At 38.4% G+C, this 18,307-nt stretch overlaps 2 protein-coding genes across 2 annotated transcripts; both read left to right on the top strand.

Moving 5' to 3' along the window:
• Positions 1 to 432: 432 nt before the first annotated feature.
• Or14j3 (olfactory receptor family 14 subfamily J member 3) lies at positions 433 to 1,371 on the top strand. The gene has a single exon (NM_001001115.1). The coding sequence runs from the start codon at positions 433 to 435 to the stop codon at positions 1,369 to 1,371; it is 939 nt and encodes a 312-aa protein (NP_001001115.1).
• A 7,131-nt stretch (positions 1,372 to 8,502) lies between these two features.
• On the top strand, positions 8,503 to 9,417 carry Or14j3d (olfactory receptor family 14 subfamily J member 3D). The gene has a single exon (NM_001000276.1). It carries the CDS (start codon positions 8,503 to 8,505, stop codon positions 9,415 to 9,417), a length of 915 nt encoding a protein of 304 aa, NP_001000276.1.
• The last annotated feature ends 8,890 nt before the right edge of the window (positions 9,418 to 18,307 follow it).

An 18,307-nucleotide genomic window follows, 5' to 3' on the forward strand; every position in this document is an offset into this window, starting at 1 on the left:
TATTCAATCTTATGTTCAAAAACTTCTCATCACTACCTGTTTATTGATGACTTAGGGAAAATCAATGGGTTTCAAGCATGGCAGTGGAACAGTGCTTTTTCATGGGGCAAATACAACCACATTCCTTGAGAGAACTAGTGATGGACCACATGTATATATACCTGTAACTATTGCTTTATGAATGAATACCGTGAGATCTGAAGAGATGAGAAAATTGTGCTCTCAAATTTCTCAACAAGTAGAATATCGGTAGATGATAGATAAACACATAGGTAGTTGATATATCTAGGATGAAAGATAAACAGATGATAAAGAGTATATAGAGTAATTATTGAAATAAATATTGACGAACAAATAATGCCTCAGGGTGTTTCTACTGCATTTAATATATGATTTTGTTTTCCAGCTCCTACCACAAATTCTGTTACCAAAATGATTGTGAAAAATATAACCACAATGAGTGGATTTCTCCTCAAGGGGTTCTCTGACAACTGTGAGCTGCAGATCTTACATGCTTTGCTCTTCTTGGTGACATACCTATTGGGCTCAACAGGTAACTTCATCATTATCACCATCACAACACTGGACTCTCAGCTCCAGTCTCCAATGTATTACTTTCTGAAGCACCTTTCCATTCTGGACCTCTCATCCCTCTCTGTCACAGTTCCTCAGTATGTTGACAGTTCCCTGGCACGAAGTGGCTACATTTTATATGGACAGTGCATGCTGCAGATTTTTTTCTTCACAGGTTTTGCCTGGGGTGAAGTGGCCATTCTCACAGTGATGTCATATGATCGTTATGTAGCTGTTTGCCTTCCACTGCACTATGAGGTCATCATGTGTCCCAGAAAGTGTAGGTGGGCTGTGACAGCTGTGTGGCTAAGCAGCGGCATTCCCGGAACCCTGTACGTAGCAACCATATTCTCTATCAAATTTTGTAGGGCCAAAATAATTCACCAATTCTTCTGTGATGTCCCTCAGTTGCTCAAGCTCTCCTGCTCTAATGATCACCTTGTAATAATGGGAGTGGCTGATTTCCTGTCGGCAATGGCCTTTGCCTGCTTTATTGGGATTGTCATCTCCTATGTCCACATATTCTCCACGGTTCTCAGGATGCCCTCTGCTGAGAGCAGGTCTAAGGTCTTCTCTACTTGCCTGCCCCACCTTTTTGTTTTCTCATTGTTTCTTTCTACAGGCTCCTGTGCATACCTAAACCCTACCTCAGACTCTCCAACTGCTTTAGAGTTCTTATTCTCTGCATTTTACACAGTACTACCTCCAACTCTCAACCCTCTTATTTATAGTCTGAGAAATGAGACCATAAAGAGTGTTGTAAGAAAGTTACTGTTTAGTACAAAATTTGCTGGTTAAAATCATTTTGCCCTGTAGTTACTGACTGTTTAATTAGACACAAAAATGATTTTAATTATTGATATTCTTTCAAACTCTTATTTTAATCATGGACAATGTTTTGTTTTTTTCTATAGACAAACTACATTATATAAAATTGTCCTTATGGAATTACAGTGTGTTATCTCTTTACATTTTAATATAAAAACTGTTGTTCCTTTAAATTAATAAAAATATTAAAAGTCTTGCATTAGAGATCCACTGTTTACCTCCTAATGCATCCATACAGAAACATACACACACACACACACACACACACACACACACTGATATTACTGATATTCTCAGTATATTTCTTAACACTTTTGCAGAGATAATATTGCAATAATAAAAAGAACAAAATTAATAATATTAACCCCATTTCCACTCAAACTCATAATTTGTACGTCAACCATTTATTTTAAATTTTTATTTCAAATTCATTTTTAACTATCAAGATACATATTGGTATAAATATATGATATCACTAGGTAAACTTGAATGGTCAGTTATAGTTTTTCCTGAAGTATAGTTTTCAATTCACATATAAATCTGTAAATCTTCACTCTCTTTTGTCTGTATCAATATATTCAACATCATTATAAGAAATAATAAAAATTCAAGTTTTTCCTTTATACTTCTAAAGATTAGGTTATTGAATCAAATTGTGCTAGGAACATCCCAGCCTGTAGTGTGTTAAAAGGAGACACAGAGTCAGACTCAAGTGTAGCTTTAAAGACTGATGGTTCTAGCTCAATAACTATACTAAATGTTTGTTGATAGCTTCTAAAATGTCCTAAAAACTTTCTAGCTCTGAGGGTTAAAAGCTTCTGGCTTAGGTGATGAACACCTGTAGCCTAAGGGCAGGGGATTAAGTAAAGGATTAATTGTGAGAGCCTTTTCCCTTTTATCCAAATGCCTCTTACTTTTCATGCTAGGGGAAAGTTTGGAGCAGTAAACTTCTGTTGAACCAGGAGAAAAGAATCTTGCTTGCAGAAGGAAAAACAAAAACAAAAACTTTGACACAAGCAAACATGGATTAAACTCACATAAATTCATATAAAGATTCATGCATACAAATTTCTTAAATGTCTACTCTGGGCCCAGCTTACATGCATTTTCATAATTACATCCTCACACACACACATCCAAACTTCCATATGCGTTTGGAGCAAAAGACCAAACATAATGCAGAAAGAACGCACTCATTCTTGATGAAAAATGAGCTCCAATCTTTATTGCATAGAGAAAGAAAAAGCTTTTGCCCTTTAAATGCTAAATGAATTAAACCCGAGTCTGTAAGAAGATAGCCTTTTACTCTTTAATAAGACTAAACCTGGCTTGTTATTAATAAAAGACGTGTTCTGTCTCATGGTAAGGAGAAGACTGACAGTTCTTCCTTTTTCTCTGCAGCTTCTTTTTTCATCTTTCTGCATTCTGCATATTGGTCTCTTAGTTTAAGTTGCCTTATAATTTCTTAGTTCATGGGTTTTGTGTTGTTCATTTATTGCTTTGAGGATGCCTTATTCTCTTCTTAATTTTTTCCTACTTAGGGGATTATAGGAAGAGTAAGTGGTGGGGTAAATTGGGAGGGGCACACTCTTATAGAAGAAGGGGAGTATGAGGTGATAGGGGGCTATGGACAGGAAACTGGAAAAAGGAATAACATCTGAAATGATATTAAAGAAATATCCAAAAAAAAAAAAACCAGAAGCTTTATTTTCCAGTGAAGGTTTTCTTGCAGAGAACATGAACAAACACAAACCCTGCCTGGGACATGATCCTTTCATGACAGTGGGAGTTCAAGGGAATTAGTGTGTACAGTACTTTTCCTGAAATATTGAATACTGATTTGGTCCATGTCACAAGTTTTGGCTGTATACTTTTATGAGAGATGAAATCCTCATAATCTCACTTCACCTCTACCAGTATGTTAATCATTAAATCGAATATCAGTTGTATCCAAACTAGTTTTACTTCAGTCATCTGGTAATCTTATTATTATCACACCCATTGTAGCATTGCTGCTAGACTTCTTTCAAGCACACTTTATTTTCTTTAATAGTGTCTACAAATAACAAGTATGTGGTACTGATAACTTAAATCCATTTATTTTTATTGTTCCATGATTAGTTGTTTATATGTCTCTGGGCCCAAATAAGACATATTGAAAGGCAAAATGTGTACAGGGCCCAATCCTGACAGCTCATGCTGGCTAGGATTTTCAGCAAAGGGAACATCCATCCATTCTTTATAGGAGTATAAATTTACAGCTTCTACAAAAATCAGTGTGGTGGCTCTTCAGGAAGTTGGGACTAGATGTGTCTCAGGATCCACCTTTACAACTCTTGAGGATACACAAAGGATTTTAATTCCTACTGCAGAGATTGTTACTCACCCATGTTCACTGAAGCTCTATTCATAATAGCCAGAAATGTGAAAGTGCCTTGATAATTATCAATGGATGAGTAGATGAAGAAAAGGTGGTACATTTACACAATAGAACATTTTTCAGTCTTTAAAAATGAAATCATGAAATTCACCAGGAAATGAGTGGATTTAGGAAAAATCATCCTGAGTAATGTATTCCAGACCCAAAAAGATAAATTTGGTATGGGACATATTTGCTTATTCGCTTGTATTTGGATGCTACCTGTTAGGTAGGTTAGCAACAGTCTACATAATCACATGAGATGGAACCCATCCCTGACGCTGCTCAAATGGCCAAGAACCTGACACTAGATAGGGCAGGGTTATAGAGAAAAGCCCAATACTTCTAAATGAAGATAGCAGTAAAATTATCCTCACAACATGTTGTAATATACGTGGATTAGTGCCTTGCTCAGCCATCATCAGAGAAGCTTCTACCTGCAGTATATGGGGACAAATACAGAGGTTCACAACTGAACAGCGTGCTGAGAAGGGCTCAGAAACAGCCAGTCTGAAATGGGATAGCTCTATCAAATCTCTTCCCTCACAGCTCAAAGAATACTGCAAAAGAGGAGACAAGAAGAATTTAATAGCCAGAGGGGATAAAAGATTGTAAGAGCCAGGGGGGATGGAGGTCATTAAGAAAATGAAGCCTTCTAAACACAGGTGTACTAAAGCCCAAGTGAACTCCCAGAGACTGTGGTAGGATGCACAGGGCCTGCACAGTAATACAAGATGAGGTCCTAGCACTGAGAAGAGAATTGGACACAGTTGCCATCCCTAAGCAAGAAATGAAAATACAAACATAAAGTTAGTTGTCTCCAGTGGAGAGTAGGGGTGAGAACATCTGTAGGTGGGAAGAAAACTGGGTTTGCCCATAGGTCTGTGAAGTTCATGGGGAATGAAAGTAGAGGGTAGACAGGCCTCTGTAAGTTGTCTCTTGTGCAGTAGGGATGAGATTGAAAAATTGGAAATGGAGGTGTGGAAGAACATTGAAGATCACCTACTTGGTTCTCCTGTCGATGTAAAAACCAAAATATGAATAGCTGTAGAGCTATAACTTGATAGCACAGCTAGCCTTGTTCTCAAGCAATGGAAAAAACAGTAATAGTAAAGCAATATCATGATCAATTTGTCCCTCAATTTCATTGGTCTCAGGAAAGTATTTGGGTCTCACCCATGTAAAACTAAATGATGCTTCAAATTAAAGCTCTACACAATGTAACCCATCAGATGTTCAGAAACCTTTTGGCAAAATCCTATAATTGCATTTCTGTTGGTGACTTTCAAGAGGCCATGAGATTCTATTTGAAGCAAAACAAAGTAATTCTTTATTTGCTGTAGAAGAGAATAAAAATTTTTAAGGAGCAAACCAATTGTTCTCTGGCATCATCTGTGACTTGGCCACACTCAACATCCATCTGTACTGATGATTGCCTAACATGAACTCTAAACTTCAAGTAGAAGGAATCCTTGATATATCTAGATTTCCTCATTAGCCTAACTGATGAATTATGATTTCTTTGAATATAACTTTGATAGAATAAACTATGGATGGCAAATATATAACTTCTTCCATTATTTTTCTCCTGTAATTTATCTATTCTTTTTTCCTGTCATAAATGTAAAATTTTTCTACACAGTAGCTGTCTACCTCAGGTAGTCAGACTATCAGCTGCCCCTGTGAGATATTGCCTACAATGGCTGAATCAAAGACACTCAGTGAGGTGCCCAGAGTTCTGAGCTCCAGTCAACTTTCTGGAGATTCACAGCTCTACTAAGGCCTGAAAACCACTGAGCTGGGACAACTAAACCCCACGATCACAAACCATTCAGTAGCTTTGTGGAAATGTTAAGGACTCCATTTCCCAAGTGACGCGGGGTCAGAGTAAATGAAGTAACTTGGTCTGAGTCCAAATTTTTATTTCAAAAGAGACTACAAATCCAAGTCCATCCCCTCTCCACAAGAAAACAGCTCACCACAATTGTTCTCTAGGGACATAATATGATTTAAAAGTCTGCAGTTGTGAACAAGATATATGTGAAACTGTTGATCAGCTTGGAGAGCTACATCCACAAGACTTCCTGGAGTAAGTTTCCCAAACTTGTATGAGGACAGATCCGTATTTTATGGACATTCTAATGCAACCTTACACTCTAACTAGGTTAATATTAAGTCTATCATAATGAAGTAGGAAGGCCACTTTACTGAAAACAAACTAGATTTTAAAATTCTTGTACACATAATAAGGGACTATGTGAGAAGACTGTTGAATGAGAAAAGTTAGTGTGTTACTTTCTGGAAAATATGACACTTCTGTAAACTGTTAAACCACTTCTAAAATAGCTCTCAGAATCAGCAGAGACATCCAAGGTAGACAAGATCAATGTGATTGTTACTCTGTCCCTGTGTCTTTTTGAAATGTGTAAATTTTTATAACTTGAAGGCAATATTGTTATTCAAGTTACTAACTCACGTTTTTCCTATTAAAGTGTTTACCTCCAAGCTGATGAAACTACCTGTGTGGATCAAGGGATAACTGTTTTAGGAAGGACTCAAACTTTCCTCCTGTCTCATATATAGGAATGATCAATATTATTCAGCTTTCTTTCTTTCTTTTTTTCTTTTTCTTTTTCTTTTTCGGAGCTGGGGACCGAACCCAGGGCCTTGAGCTTGCTAGGCAAGTGCTCTACCACTGAGCTAAATCCCCAACCCCATTACTCAGCTTTCTTAATTCTCAGTGCTGAATTGATTTGTCAGGTTTAAATATTAATATAAAATGAACTGATTTTGCTTGTCACATTAAAATTTTAATTTAAATGATTCAGTAGAAAATTTAGTATATACAGTAAACATAAATATGTTAATCATTAGACCAACCTTACAGAAAAATACTATCAAATCACAGCATTTAAAAGATGAAAATTCTGACACAAATAGGGATAGCTTTGATTTTTCTCAAATATCTGTTGTGTATCTTAGGTGTTGAAGAAATCAAATGGTACGGGGATATTCTAGAATGATTCAACTTATGACTGAGGTACACAGAGCAGGAAAAATGAGGCTTTCAAATGCAAAACCTGTATCAGATGAAACAAAAGTCATCTAGTTTATTTAACAGTATTTTATTTTCCTAGAGATGCAGGATCTTTCTGTGGAGCCCACATTGGTTTGAATTCAGCATGCTGCTGTCAGAGGTCCAGGGATTCATTTCCTCATGGCATAGTTGTCTCTAAGACCACATTAATTACAATCAAATTACAACATCCTGCGATGTAATTGGATGTAGGTTTCGAGTTATTTGCTATCAAGTTCATTCTTGAAAAAGAGATCTGAGGGTGGTGGAGTGAAGTACAGGGAGATAGGATGACACACGACAGATGCCACATGATGGAAAATGTCTCAAAGTTAAAAAGGATGTCCTCAAATAATATTCTGTGATACCATTTTTAAGCACACAATTTTTAGATAGACACAAAACTTATCTGATTATATTTCACAGGACTTAAGACTTCAAAAGACTGACAGCATATTTTCTTTAGTTGCATAAAATTCTGAAATCAAACACTAATGGATTAAAAATGCAGGAAGCTAACACTCCATTAAATTCTCATCAGTCATTCAACACCAACATTCATCTTCCAAGGGAAGAATGATGGTTTCGTTTTAATCCTTCAAATATCAAAACAAAGGACAATGAACTAAAACATGATTTGTATCTGAAACATAAATGGCTTGAAATTTCTAGTCTCTTATTGGATATTGGCCATTTTCCTCCACACCTTAAACTACTTCAAGAAATCAACATCTGTCTTTGCAATTGTTTTTGCTTGAGGTAAGTGCTAATAACTGTTTGATGGCTACACCTGAGGTTAATAGTATAGGCTGCAGTGAAATAAAAATAGAATTCAAAGAGAAATTATTTGACCTGTAAAATACTTGTTGAAATGAATAGGGTTACTAAATTGTACGTGGGTTGTGAGTGTTTCCATTGCCCAAGTGTTTTTATTCTTACTTTCAATAATACCTGCATGGTAATTTGAGAGCAATAAAACTATCATTTGTACACTTGACTCTACAATGACCAATAACTTCTCGCAATAAAAAGAGTATTGTTTGCTAAGAGAGAATAAATCTTTCCAGTAGACACCCAAAACTTATCATAATTCCTGGCAAACATATTTTAATTCATATAAACGTGTATTTTATTTGCTACAAAGGTATTCAATCCTATTTTCAAAATTTTCTCATCCATAGTACATCACTGCTTGTTAACTGGTGACTTAAAGAAAAATCAGTGTGTTTCAACCATGGCAGTGGAGCAGTGCTTTTTCTTGGGGCAAATACAATCACATTCCTTGAGAGAACTGGTGATCGACCACATGTATATACACCTGTAACTACTGCTTTATGATTGAATAATGTGAGATCTATAGAGATGAGAAAAATGTGCTCTCACTTAAATTTCTCAGTAAACAGAATATCAGTAAATGATAGATAAATAGATGATATATCTAGGGAGAAATATAAATAGATGATAAAGTGTATATAGGTAATTACTGAAATAAAATTGATGAACAATAAAGCCTCATCACCTTTTTTGTGTATTTAATGTATTATTTTGTTCTCCAGTTCACAACACAAGTTCTGTTACCAAAATTATTGTGAAAAATATAACCACAATGACTGGATTTGTCCTCATGGGATTCTCTGACAACCATGAGCTGCAGGTCTTACAGGCTTTGCTCTTCTTGGTGACATACCTATTGGGCTCAGCAGGTAACTTCATCATTATCACCATCACAACACTGGACCCACAGCTCCAGTCTCCAATGTATTACTTTCTGAAGCACCTTTCCATTCTGGACCTCTCATCCCTCTCTGTCACAGTTCCTCAGTATGTTGAGAGTTCCCTGGCACGAAGTGGCTACATTTCCTATGGAGAATGCATGATGCAGGTTTTTTTTTTCACAGCTTTGGCCTCAAGTGAGATGGCCATGCTCACAGTGATGTCTTATGACCGCTATGTTGCCATCTGCCTCCCACTGCACTATGAGGTCATCATGGGTCCCAGAAAGTGCACTTGGGCTGTGGCAGCTGTGTGGCTAAGTGGAAGCATGTCAGGGACATTATACACAGTGAGTATACACTCTATCAGATTCTGTGGGGACAAAATAATTCACCAGTTCTTCTGTGATGTCCCCCAGTTGCTTAAGCTCTCCTGCTCTAATGATCACTTTGTAATAATTGGAATGATTGATTTCCTGTCTGTAATTACCTTTGCCTGCTTTATTGGGATCATCATCTCCTATGTCCACATATTCTCCACAGTTCTCAGGATGCCCTCTGCTGAAAGCAGGTCTAAGGTCTTCTCTACTTGCCTGCCCCACCTTTTTGTTGTCTCATTGTTTCTTTCTACAAGCTTCTGTGCATATCTAAACCCAACCTCAGGCTCTCCATCTACTTTAGAGTTCTTATTCTCTGTCTTTTATGCAGTAATACCTCCTACTCTTAACCCTCTTATTTACAGTCTGAGAAATGAGACCATAAAGAGTGTTGTAAGGAAGTTATTGTTTAATATAAAATTTGATGTGTAGGATTATTTTGCCCTGTTGTTTCTGGTTGTTTAATTAAACACGTGAATGATTTTAGTCATTAGCGTTTCCTCAATCTGTAATATTAATGAAAAGTTATGTTTGTTTTCATTTTTTGTAGATAAACTGTGCTATATAACCATGACTTTATGGAAGTACATTTCCTTCTTCCTTTGCATTTTAGTATTAAAAGTGTTGTTCCTTCAAATTAATAAAATATTTAAAAGCTGTGTAAAATATATTCATTACTTTTTAATTCCTAAACATATATATACGCCAACACACTGATAATCTCAGCATTTTTCTTGACAATTTTGCAGAGGCAATATCACAAAAATAAAAACAGAAAATAATACTAATACTAATACTCAAATGGCCAAGAATCCAAGACTAGATAGGCCAGGGTTATAGAGAAAAACCCAATACTAGTAAATGAAGATAGCAGAAAAATTATCCACACAACATATTGCAATATTTGTGGATTAATGTCTTGCTCAATCATCATCAGAGAATGTTCTACCTGCAGCATATGGGGACAAATACAGAGGTTCACAACTGAACCATGTGCTGAGAAGGACTCAGAAACACCCAGACCTCTATGGGATAGCTCTATGAAATCTCTTCCCTCATAGCTCAAAGAATACTGCAAAAGAGGAGGCAAGAAGAATTTAATAGCCAGAGGGGATAAAAGAATGCGCAAGTACCAGGGGGGATGGAGGCCACTAAGAAAATGAGGCCTTCCAAATACAGGTGTACTAAAGCACATGTGAACTCCAAGTGACTGTGGTAGGATGCACAGGGCCAGGACAATTCCACCAGATGGGGTTCCCCCACAGAGAAGTGAAGTGGACCCAGTTGCCATTCCTAACACAGAAATAAAAATGTGAATGTAAAGTCTCAAGTGGAATCTCACTCTAAGAACAAAAACAAACAAAAATATCAAACAAACTCACTGACACTTTTTGTGGTACTCCAGGATGGTTGCAGGTAGGAGCCTAGCATTACTATCATCTGAGAATCTTCATCCAGCAGCTGATCAAAACAGATGTAGAGACCCACAGCCAAACATGAGTCAGAGCCCAGGGAGTCTTGTAGAAGGCTCAGCAGAAGGACTGAGGGAGCCAGAGTGGTCAACGACACCACAAGAATGACCTACAAAGCCAACTATCCTGGGCCCATGGAGGCTCAAAGAATCTGTACCACTAACCAAAGAGCATGCATGGACTGGACTTAGGCCCACTATGCATGTGTAGCTTGGTCTACATAGGGCGTCCATAGAAACTGGAGCAGGGGCAGTCTCAGACTCAGACTCCGTTAGCTGCCTATGGATCACATTCCCTAGCTGGGCTGCCTTGTCTGGCCTCCGTGGGAAAAGACGCACTCAGTCCTGAGGCAAACTGGTATGCTAAGGTGGGTACCATGGGGGGCTTCCACTTATCTGAAAGGAAGGGGAGGATGGAATAGGGAAAAGGGTGTTGGACAATGGGAGTGGAAAGAGAGGAGGGAAGGGGACTGTGATCAGGATGTAAAGTGAATATATTAATTAATAAAGGAGAAAAAACCACAATGGCATCTTTGGAGAATCTATGTCTCGAAATGCTTTATCAGGGCACTTTTCTTAACCATACAGGTCCTTTGCGTATATATTATGGCTTTTGCTTTTTTTTTAATGGAATCACTGGGTGCATGAACATGTGTATTTCTGCACTTACTTGTGTTTTGTGTGCTTTGTCTTTGGTTGTATTTCTTCTGCTTTTTACTGTGTGTGTGTATGTGTGTGTGTGTGTGTGTCTGTGTGTCTGTGTGTTTGTGTCTGTGTCTGTGTGTTTGTGTGTGAGAGAGAGACAGGGACAGAGACAGAGAGAGAGAGAGAATGTATGTGTGTATGTGTGTGCATGTGTGCTGTGTGTGTGTGTGCCCTGTTCCAACAATTTTGTTTTGTTTTATATTTTATTTTATTATTATTATTTATATGTCTGGGATTTTATTGTAATGAGAGATTGGTTGTAGATTTGTATTGGAGGGGAAGTGAGAAGGAACTTGGAGACATTGGAAAATGGGGAAATGGTAATCATAATATATTTTCTTTTGCATATAGTACATTCTTCTTTTGTATATAGACTACTAATCTTCATGTGTTAATTTTGTGCTCTGCTACTTTTCTGAAAGTGTTTATCAGCTAGAGCAATTTCCTAGAATACTATTACAAACACAAAATAAAGAAACTTTGACTTCCTTTCCTGTAGTAGCTATTCCTCATTGTCGACTTGACAATATCTGGAATGAACTACTGTCCAGAATTGGAAGGTTCACCTTTGATCCTGATCTTGAGCCTGGGATACACAAGTTTCTGACCTGGATCTTGGTATGCAGGTCCTGAGGCAAAGTGGCTATGAATCCCAGGAGCTTAAGGCAAGTCAATTGCTGAGTTCAATGTCACCTGTGACAAACCAAGTTCCAGGTCCAGGTGTGATGATACACAGTTTTAATCTGGGACACACCTTCCGCTGGAGACTTACATAAAGACGTTGAAAAAAGGAAGAGTCTCTCTTTTTTGCCTGCCTGTATTGTGGGACTGAGCCACCACTAGATCCTTAGATTTACATTCACAACTGCTGCTGATCAGTGTTGGTGAGTTGGACTACAGACTGTAAGTTATAAACAAATTCTTTTTTATATGGAGATTGTCCATAAGTTCTGTGACTCTAGAGAACCCGGAGTAAGCCAAGATGCTACCAGCAGCATATTTAGAGGAGCAGAAATATAAGGAAAAATCTTTTAAATATCTAGCGTTGGTGTGGTAATTCACCAGCACCTTCAACTACTGAAACCTCCCCCAAATACTCTCTCTCCTGGGACCTAGAGAATATTGAAGATCCGTGATTGAAAATATATTTCCAACTTAAAGAAGCTAGTGCCTTTGATTATCTTCATGAATTAGGTGATGCGGTGTACAAAACTTTCCACAAGTTGGGGGGAAATTGAAATATGATTTTGCTGGCCCATTGCTCTTAGTATCTCTGGAAAACTTATGAAGGAAAAGAATGAGCTGTATGAGAAAATCCAATGTCTCCTGATGCCATTAAATAATTTCAAGCTTTCTAAGTGTGTTCTTGAAGAGAATCTTCTCTCCACCAGCCATAGAGCTTGGATTTGCAAATATCAAACTGAAGCCCTCCTTATAAGGTTGGCTGAATTGCACTGAGAATTCAAGTCTCAGTCTCAGAGGGTGTCAGCAGTTAAATTAAGGGCATCAATTGGCAAAAAAAAAATGTTATCCTATAACTTGGGATAGGGATTTGTGGGAGGACCCTGTTGAAGGTGATAATTGACTCTTCAGATTCTCAATGGTTTACCCCACCTGAAGAAGCAGTACCCTCAGCCCCACAACCCTTGAAATATTGCCTCTTTCACATGAGAAAATTAACCCCTCAGAGAAGTCCAGTAGTGATTTTCAAAGAAGAAAATGCCAGACAGTGTTTATGTTTCTCCAGGCCCACCAACAGTTTGTTCTTGACCCATAACCAAAATCAAGGCAAAAATAGGCCTCTAGGGAGGAGGTAGAATGTGTTGCCATGAGGAAATGCCATCTACTACTAAGGAGCTTAGTGAGTTTGCTAATTCATTCAAGCAGAAGTCTGGAGAATATGTGTGGGAATGAATTTTAACAGTGTGGGATAATGGTGGAAGGAACATAAAACTAGATCAGGCTTAATTTATTGACATGGTCTCTCTGAGTGGAGATTCTAGGTTTAATATGGAAGGCCACACAGTTAAAAAAAAAGTGTCAGAAGTTTGTTTGAATGGTTGTCTGAAGCGTTCATCTAATGATGGCCTACTGAAAAGGAGTTGCAGATGCCAGATATCCCTTGGCTCAGGGTTGATAAAGGGATTTTAAGACTCAGGAAAATTGTAATGCTAGAGTGGATACGTTGTGTAAAACCTAATCCTCCACAATTGGAAGGCCCAGTAGATCAGCCCTTCAGGAATCCTGTAAGATGCAAACTGGTGAGAGGGGCACCAGGACATTTTAAGGATTTTGTTTTTACCATTTTCTTTGTGCCAGACCTTAGGTTTGGAGATACTGCAGCTCAACTAGATGAATTAAATGCAATGAGTTTATTTTGGCCCCAAGTTAACAAGGGCCAGGTGGCAGCATTGAATCACCTGAGACAAGGTGATAGTAGGTAATATAATGGACAGCATAGACAAAATGTGTATAATGATATAGCGTGCAATGGCCAGCACAGGAGAAGTGAATTTATAATGGAATGACTCATTCAGACCTTGGTCTGGCTAATCAGTAATGGTATTTCCAGGCATGAAATAGATAAGAAACCTATTATCTGTTTGATCTGTATAAGCAGAAAAATTCTCAAAAAATGGGAACGGCTACATTGTATTGTGGCGACAGTCAATCTAGGCCAGTAAATCAGTTTACAGACTTGAGGCAGTTTGTAAACCCAGAACCCCTTGATTGAAGGGGTCCCAGGTTCCACTGAGGAAGGATCTTGATAAGACACCTAAAAGTTTGGCTGTTCATCTTTCCCTAGTTCTTCCCTAGAGGGATCTATGACCTTTTACAAGGGTAACTGTACAGTGGGTGAAAGGAAATAATCAGACTTTCTGGGGTCTATTGGATACTGGTTCTGAATTGATGCTAATCCCAGGAGACCCTAAGAAACATTGTAGCCCTCCAGTTAAAGTAGGGGCTTATGGAGGACAAGTGATTAATGGAGTTTTGACTGATGTCTGGCTTACAGATGGTACAGTAGGTCCCTGAACACATCCTGTAGTCATTTCCCCAGTTCTGTAATGTAAAATTCAGATAGATATACTTTTAAGTTGGCAGAATTTTCACATTAGTTCCCTGACCTGTGAAGTGAGCGCTATTTTGGTTGGAAAGGCTAAATGGAAGCCTTTAGAGCTGTCTGCAAAAAAAAGTTGTGAATCAAAACAATATCATAATATGGGTGTAATTGCAGAAAAATTTCAAGGACTGGAAAGATTCAAGAGTGGTTGTTCCCACCACATCTCCCTTTACTCTCCTATCTGGCCAGTAGAGAAGAGAGATGGATCATAGAGAATGACAGTTGACTATCAGAAACTAAATCAGATAGTAACTCATGAATGCACCTGCTGTACCAGATGTAGTTTCATTACTTGAGCAAATTAACACATCTCCTGGTACCTGGTATGCAGCTATTGATCTAGCAAATGCTTTCTTCTCAGTACCTGTCTATAGGGACCAATGGAAGCCATTTGTTTTCAGTTGGCACAGCCAGCAGAATACTTTTACAGTTTTGCTTCAAGGGTAAACTAACTCTCCCGCCCTGTGTTGTAACTTAGTTAGATAGGATCTTAATCATTAGTCTCTTCCACAAAATATCACAGTGGTACATTATATTGATGACATTACGCTGATTGGACAAAGTGAGCAGAAAGTAGCAACTACTTTGGACTCATTCATAACACACATGCGTATCAGAGGATGGGAAATAAATGCAACCAAAATCCACGGACCATCTACATCAGTGAAATTCTTAGGGGTTCAGTGGTGTGAGGCATGCAGAGATATTCCTTCTAAGGTGAAAGAAAGGTTATTGCACCAGGCCCCTCCCACCACCAAGAAAGAAGCACAGAGTTTAGTGGGTCTATTTGCATTCTGAAGACAGGACATTCCTCACTTGGGTGTGTTACTCAGGGCCATGTACCAAGTGACTCAGAGAGCTCCTAGCATTGTCTGGGGCCTGGAACAAGGGAAAACTCTTCAACAAGTCCAGGCTGCTGTGCAGGCTGCTCTAGCTCTTGGACCATATGATCCAGCTGACCCAATGGTATTTGAGGTGTCAGTGGTAGATAGAGATGTTGTTTGGAGCCTCTGGCAGAATCACAGAAGAAACCTTTAGGTTTTTGGAGCAAAGCTATAATGAAGTGGTCCTCTGCAGACCACTATTCTCCCTTTGAAAAACAGCTCTTGGCCTGCTATTGGGCCTTAGTGTAAACTGAACATTTGACAATAAGACACAAAGCTATGATGTGATCTAAACTGTTCATCATGAGCTGGGTGTTATCAGACCCTTCAAGTCAAAAAGCAGGACGTGCACAGGAGCAGTCTATTATCAAATGGAAGTGGTATATACGTGATCCGGCCTTGGTAAGTCCTGAAGGTACAAGCAAGTTATATGAAGTAGTTGCTCAAATGCCTATGGTTTTTATGCCTGTTACCATGCCATCTGTTGCCAAGCATGTACCTTTAGCCTCATGGGGTGTTCCCTATGATTGGCTGACTGAAGAAGAGAAGACTGGGACCTGGTTTACTGACAGCTTTGTATGTTATGCCAACATTGCCCAGAAGTGGACAGCTGCAGAATTACAAGCCCTTTCCGGGACAACCCTGAAAGATATAGGTGAAGGCAAATCTTCACTGTGGGCAGAAGTTCCCGCAGTACACATGCTACTAGAGTTTGTTTGACAAAGAAAAGGCCTGATGCATGATTGTTTACTGATTCTGGGCTGTAGCCACTGGGTTTGCTGCATGGACAGGGATTAAGAAAGATCATGATTGGAAAATTGGTGAGAAAGACATTGGGGCAAAAAGAATGTGGATAGATCCCTCCAAATGGGCAAAGGATGTGAAGATATTTGTGTCCCATGGAAAGGCTCTCCAAAGGGTGACATCAGTTGAGGAGGAGTTCCATAATCAAGTGGATAATGACCTGTTGTGTAGACAGTCAGCCTCTTTCCCCAGCCTTTGATGTCATTGCTCAATGGGCACATGAACAAAGTGGCTATGGTGACTGAGATGGAGGTTATGCTTGGGCCACTTCCTCTGTGGAAAGGACAACATTTTGTTCTTACTTGAGTAGATATCAATTCTGGTCATGGATTAGCCTTTCCTGCACATAATGCTTCTAACAAAACTACCACCCGTGGTTTAGAGAATGACTTGTCCATCATCATCATGGTATTCCATCAGTATTGCTTCTCACCAAGGAACTCATTGTTGGGGAGTTGGACTACAGACTGTAAGTCATCAAAAAAATTCTCTCACTATGTAGAGACTACCCATAAATTCGGCAACTCTGAAGAACCCTGACTACGACACTTCTTCCTTTCTGTCTCCCCTTGGTCTCCTTCAGTTGTCTTACTGTTCTAGCTAAGACTGCTAATAATATATTGAAAAAACATGGAGAGAATCGTCAACCTTGTCTTTTTGGTGAAAATTCATTTAATTTTTCTTCATTTAAATTGATCTTGACTGTGGGCTTCCTGTAAACTGGTTAAATTGTCTTTTACTTATATTTCATTTCTCAGGACCTATGGTTGTATGGTTTCTGGGCTCTAGAAGGTACATTTTGTACTAATTGTTTGACTATGTTTTACTCTAATCTGTAAGCATGTAAATTTGTGTTGATTCTGATTCTAGGAGTTTCTGTCTTGTCTTTGTAGGGTGAGTTTTCAACTCCTTGGTTTCTGTGACATTCACTGGATTTTAGCAGTATGTGGTGGCTGTGGATTGTCTGATACAGAATGTTTCTGTGTCCCTGCCAGATCGTGACTCTGTGGATTCCCAGAAAAAAATGTTTTTCTAGGTGTTATGAGCTGATGTACTTGAATGGGAATAGGCTGGGATAGTGGGGATGAGAATATCTGTAGGAGGGAAAAAAACTGGGTCTGCCACTTGGGTCTGTGGAGTCTGCAGGAAATGAAAGTAGAGAGGGTAGACAGGCCTCTGTAAGTTGTCTCCTGCCCAATGGGGATGAGATTGGAGAACTTGGAAGGGAGATCTGGAAGAACAGTTAAGATCACATACCTGGTTCTCATATAAATGTAAAAACCTAAATATGAATAGCTGTAGAGATATAACTTGGTAGTTCAACTTGCCTTGTTCTCCAGCAATGGAAAAAATAGTAATAGTAAAGCAATATCATGATCCATTTGTCCCTCAATTCCATTGTTTTCAGAAGATTTGTGCCTCACCCCCCTACAAATAACTGATGTTTCAATTAGGCAAAGCTCTACAAAGTGCAACCCATCAGATGTTCAGAAAGCTTTTGAAAAAAATTGTGTATTTGCAATACTTCTGTTGGTGACTTTCAAAAAGTCATGAGATTCTATTTGAAGCAAAACAAGATAATGCTTTATTTTCTGTAGAAAGGAATAAGTAATTTTTAAGGAGGAAACCAATTTTTCTATGGCATCATCTCTGACTTGACCATTCTCAACATCCATCTGTACTGACGATATCCTAGCATGAACTCTAAACTTCAGATAGAAAAAAATACTTGCTGTATTTAGATTTCCTTCTTTCTTTAGTCTAATGGCTAACTTATGTATTCTTTGAAAATCAATGATATAATAAATTTTGGATGGCAAATGTTTAAATCGGTACATTATTTTTCTATTTATATATATATGTATATATATAATTTATATATATTTTGTCCTGCCAGAGATGTACAATTTTGCTACACAGTAGCTGTCTACCTGAGGTATTCAGACCAGCAGCTGCCCTGTGAGATATTGCCTACAATGGCTGAATCAGAAACACTCAGTGAGGTGCCCAGAGTTCTGAGCTCTAACCAGCTTTCTGCAGATTCCCAGGTCTACTAAGGACTGAAAATTGCTGAAAACAGCTGTGTGGAAATGTTAAGGACTCCATTTCCCAGATGACATGGGATCAGAGTAAATGAAGTAACTTGGTCTAAGTCCAAATTTCCATTACAAAAGAGAATACTTCCAAGTCCATCCCCTCTCCGCATGAAAACAGCTCACCACAATTGTTCTCTAGGGACATAATATGATTTAAAAGTCTGCAATCATGGAAAAGATATATGAGAAATTGTTGATCAGCTTGGAATTATACACACAAGACATCCTGAAGTAAGTT

This window comes from Rattus norvegicus, chromosome 20 (assembly GCF_036323735.1).
Source record: "Rattus norvegicus strain BN/NHsdMcwi chromosome 20, GRCr8, whole genome shotgun sequence".
Taxonomy (NCBI): domain Eukaryota; kingdom Metazoa; phylum Chordata; class Mammalia; order Rodentia; family Muridae; genus Rattus; species Rattus norvegicus.

Excerpts from the sequence above, each read along its gene's own strand:
- Or14j3 (NM_001001115.1), top strand. The coding sequence starts at position 433 with ATGATTGTGAAAAATATAACCACAATGAGTGGATTTCTCCTCAAGGGG.
- Or14j3d (NM_001000276.1), top strand. The coding sequence starts at position 8,503 with ATGACTGGATTTGTCCTCATGGGATTCTCTGACAACCATGAGCTGCAG.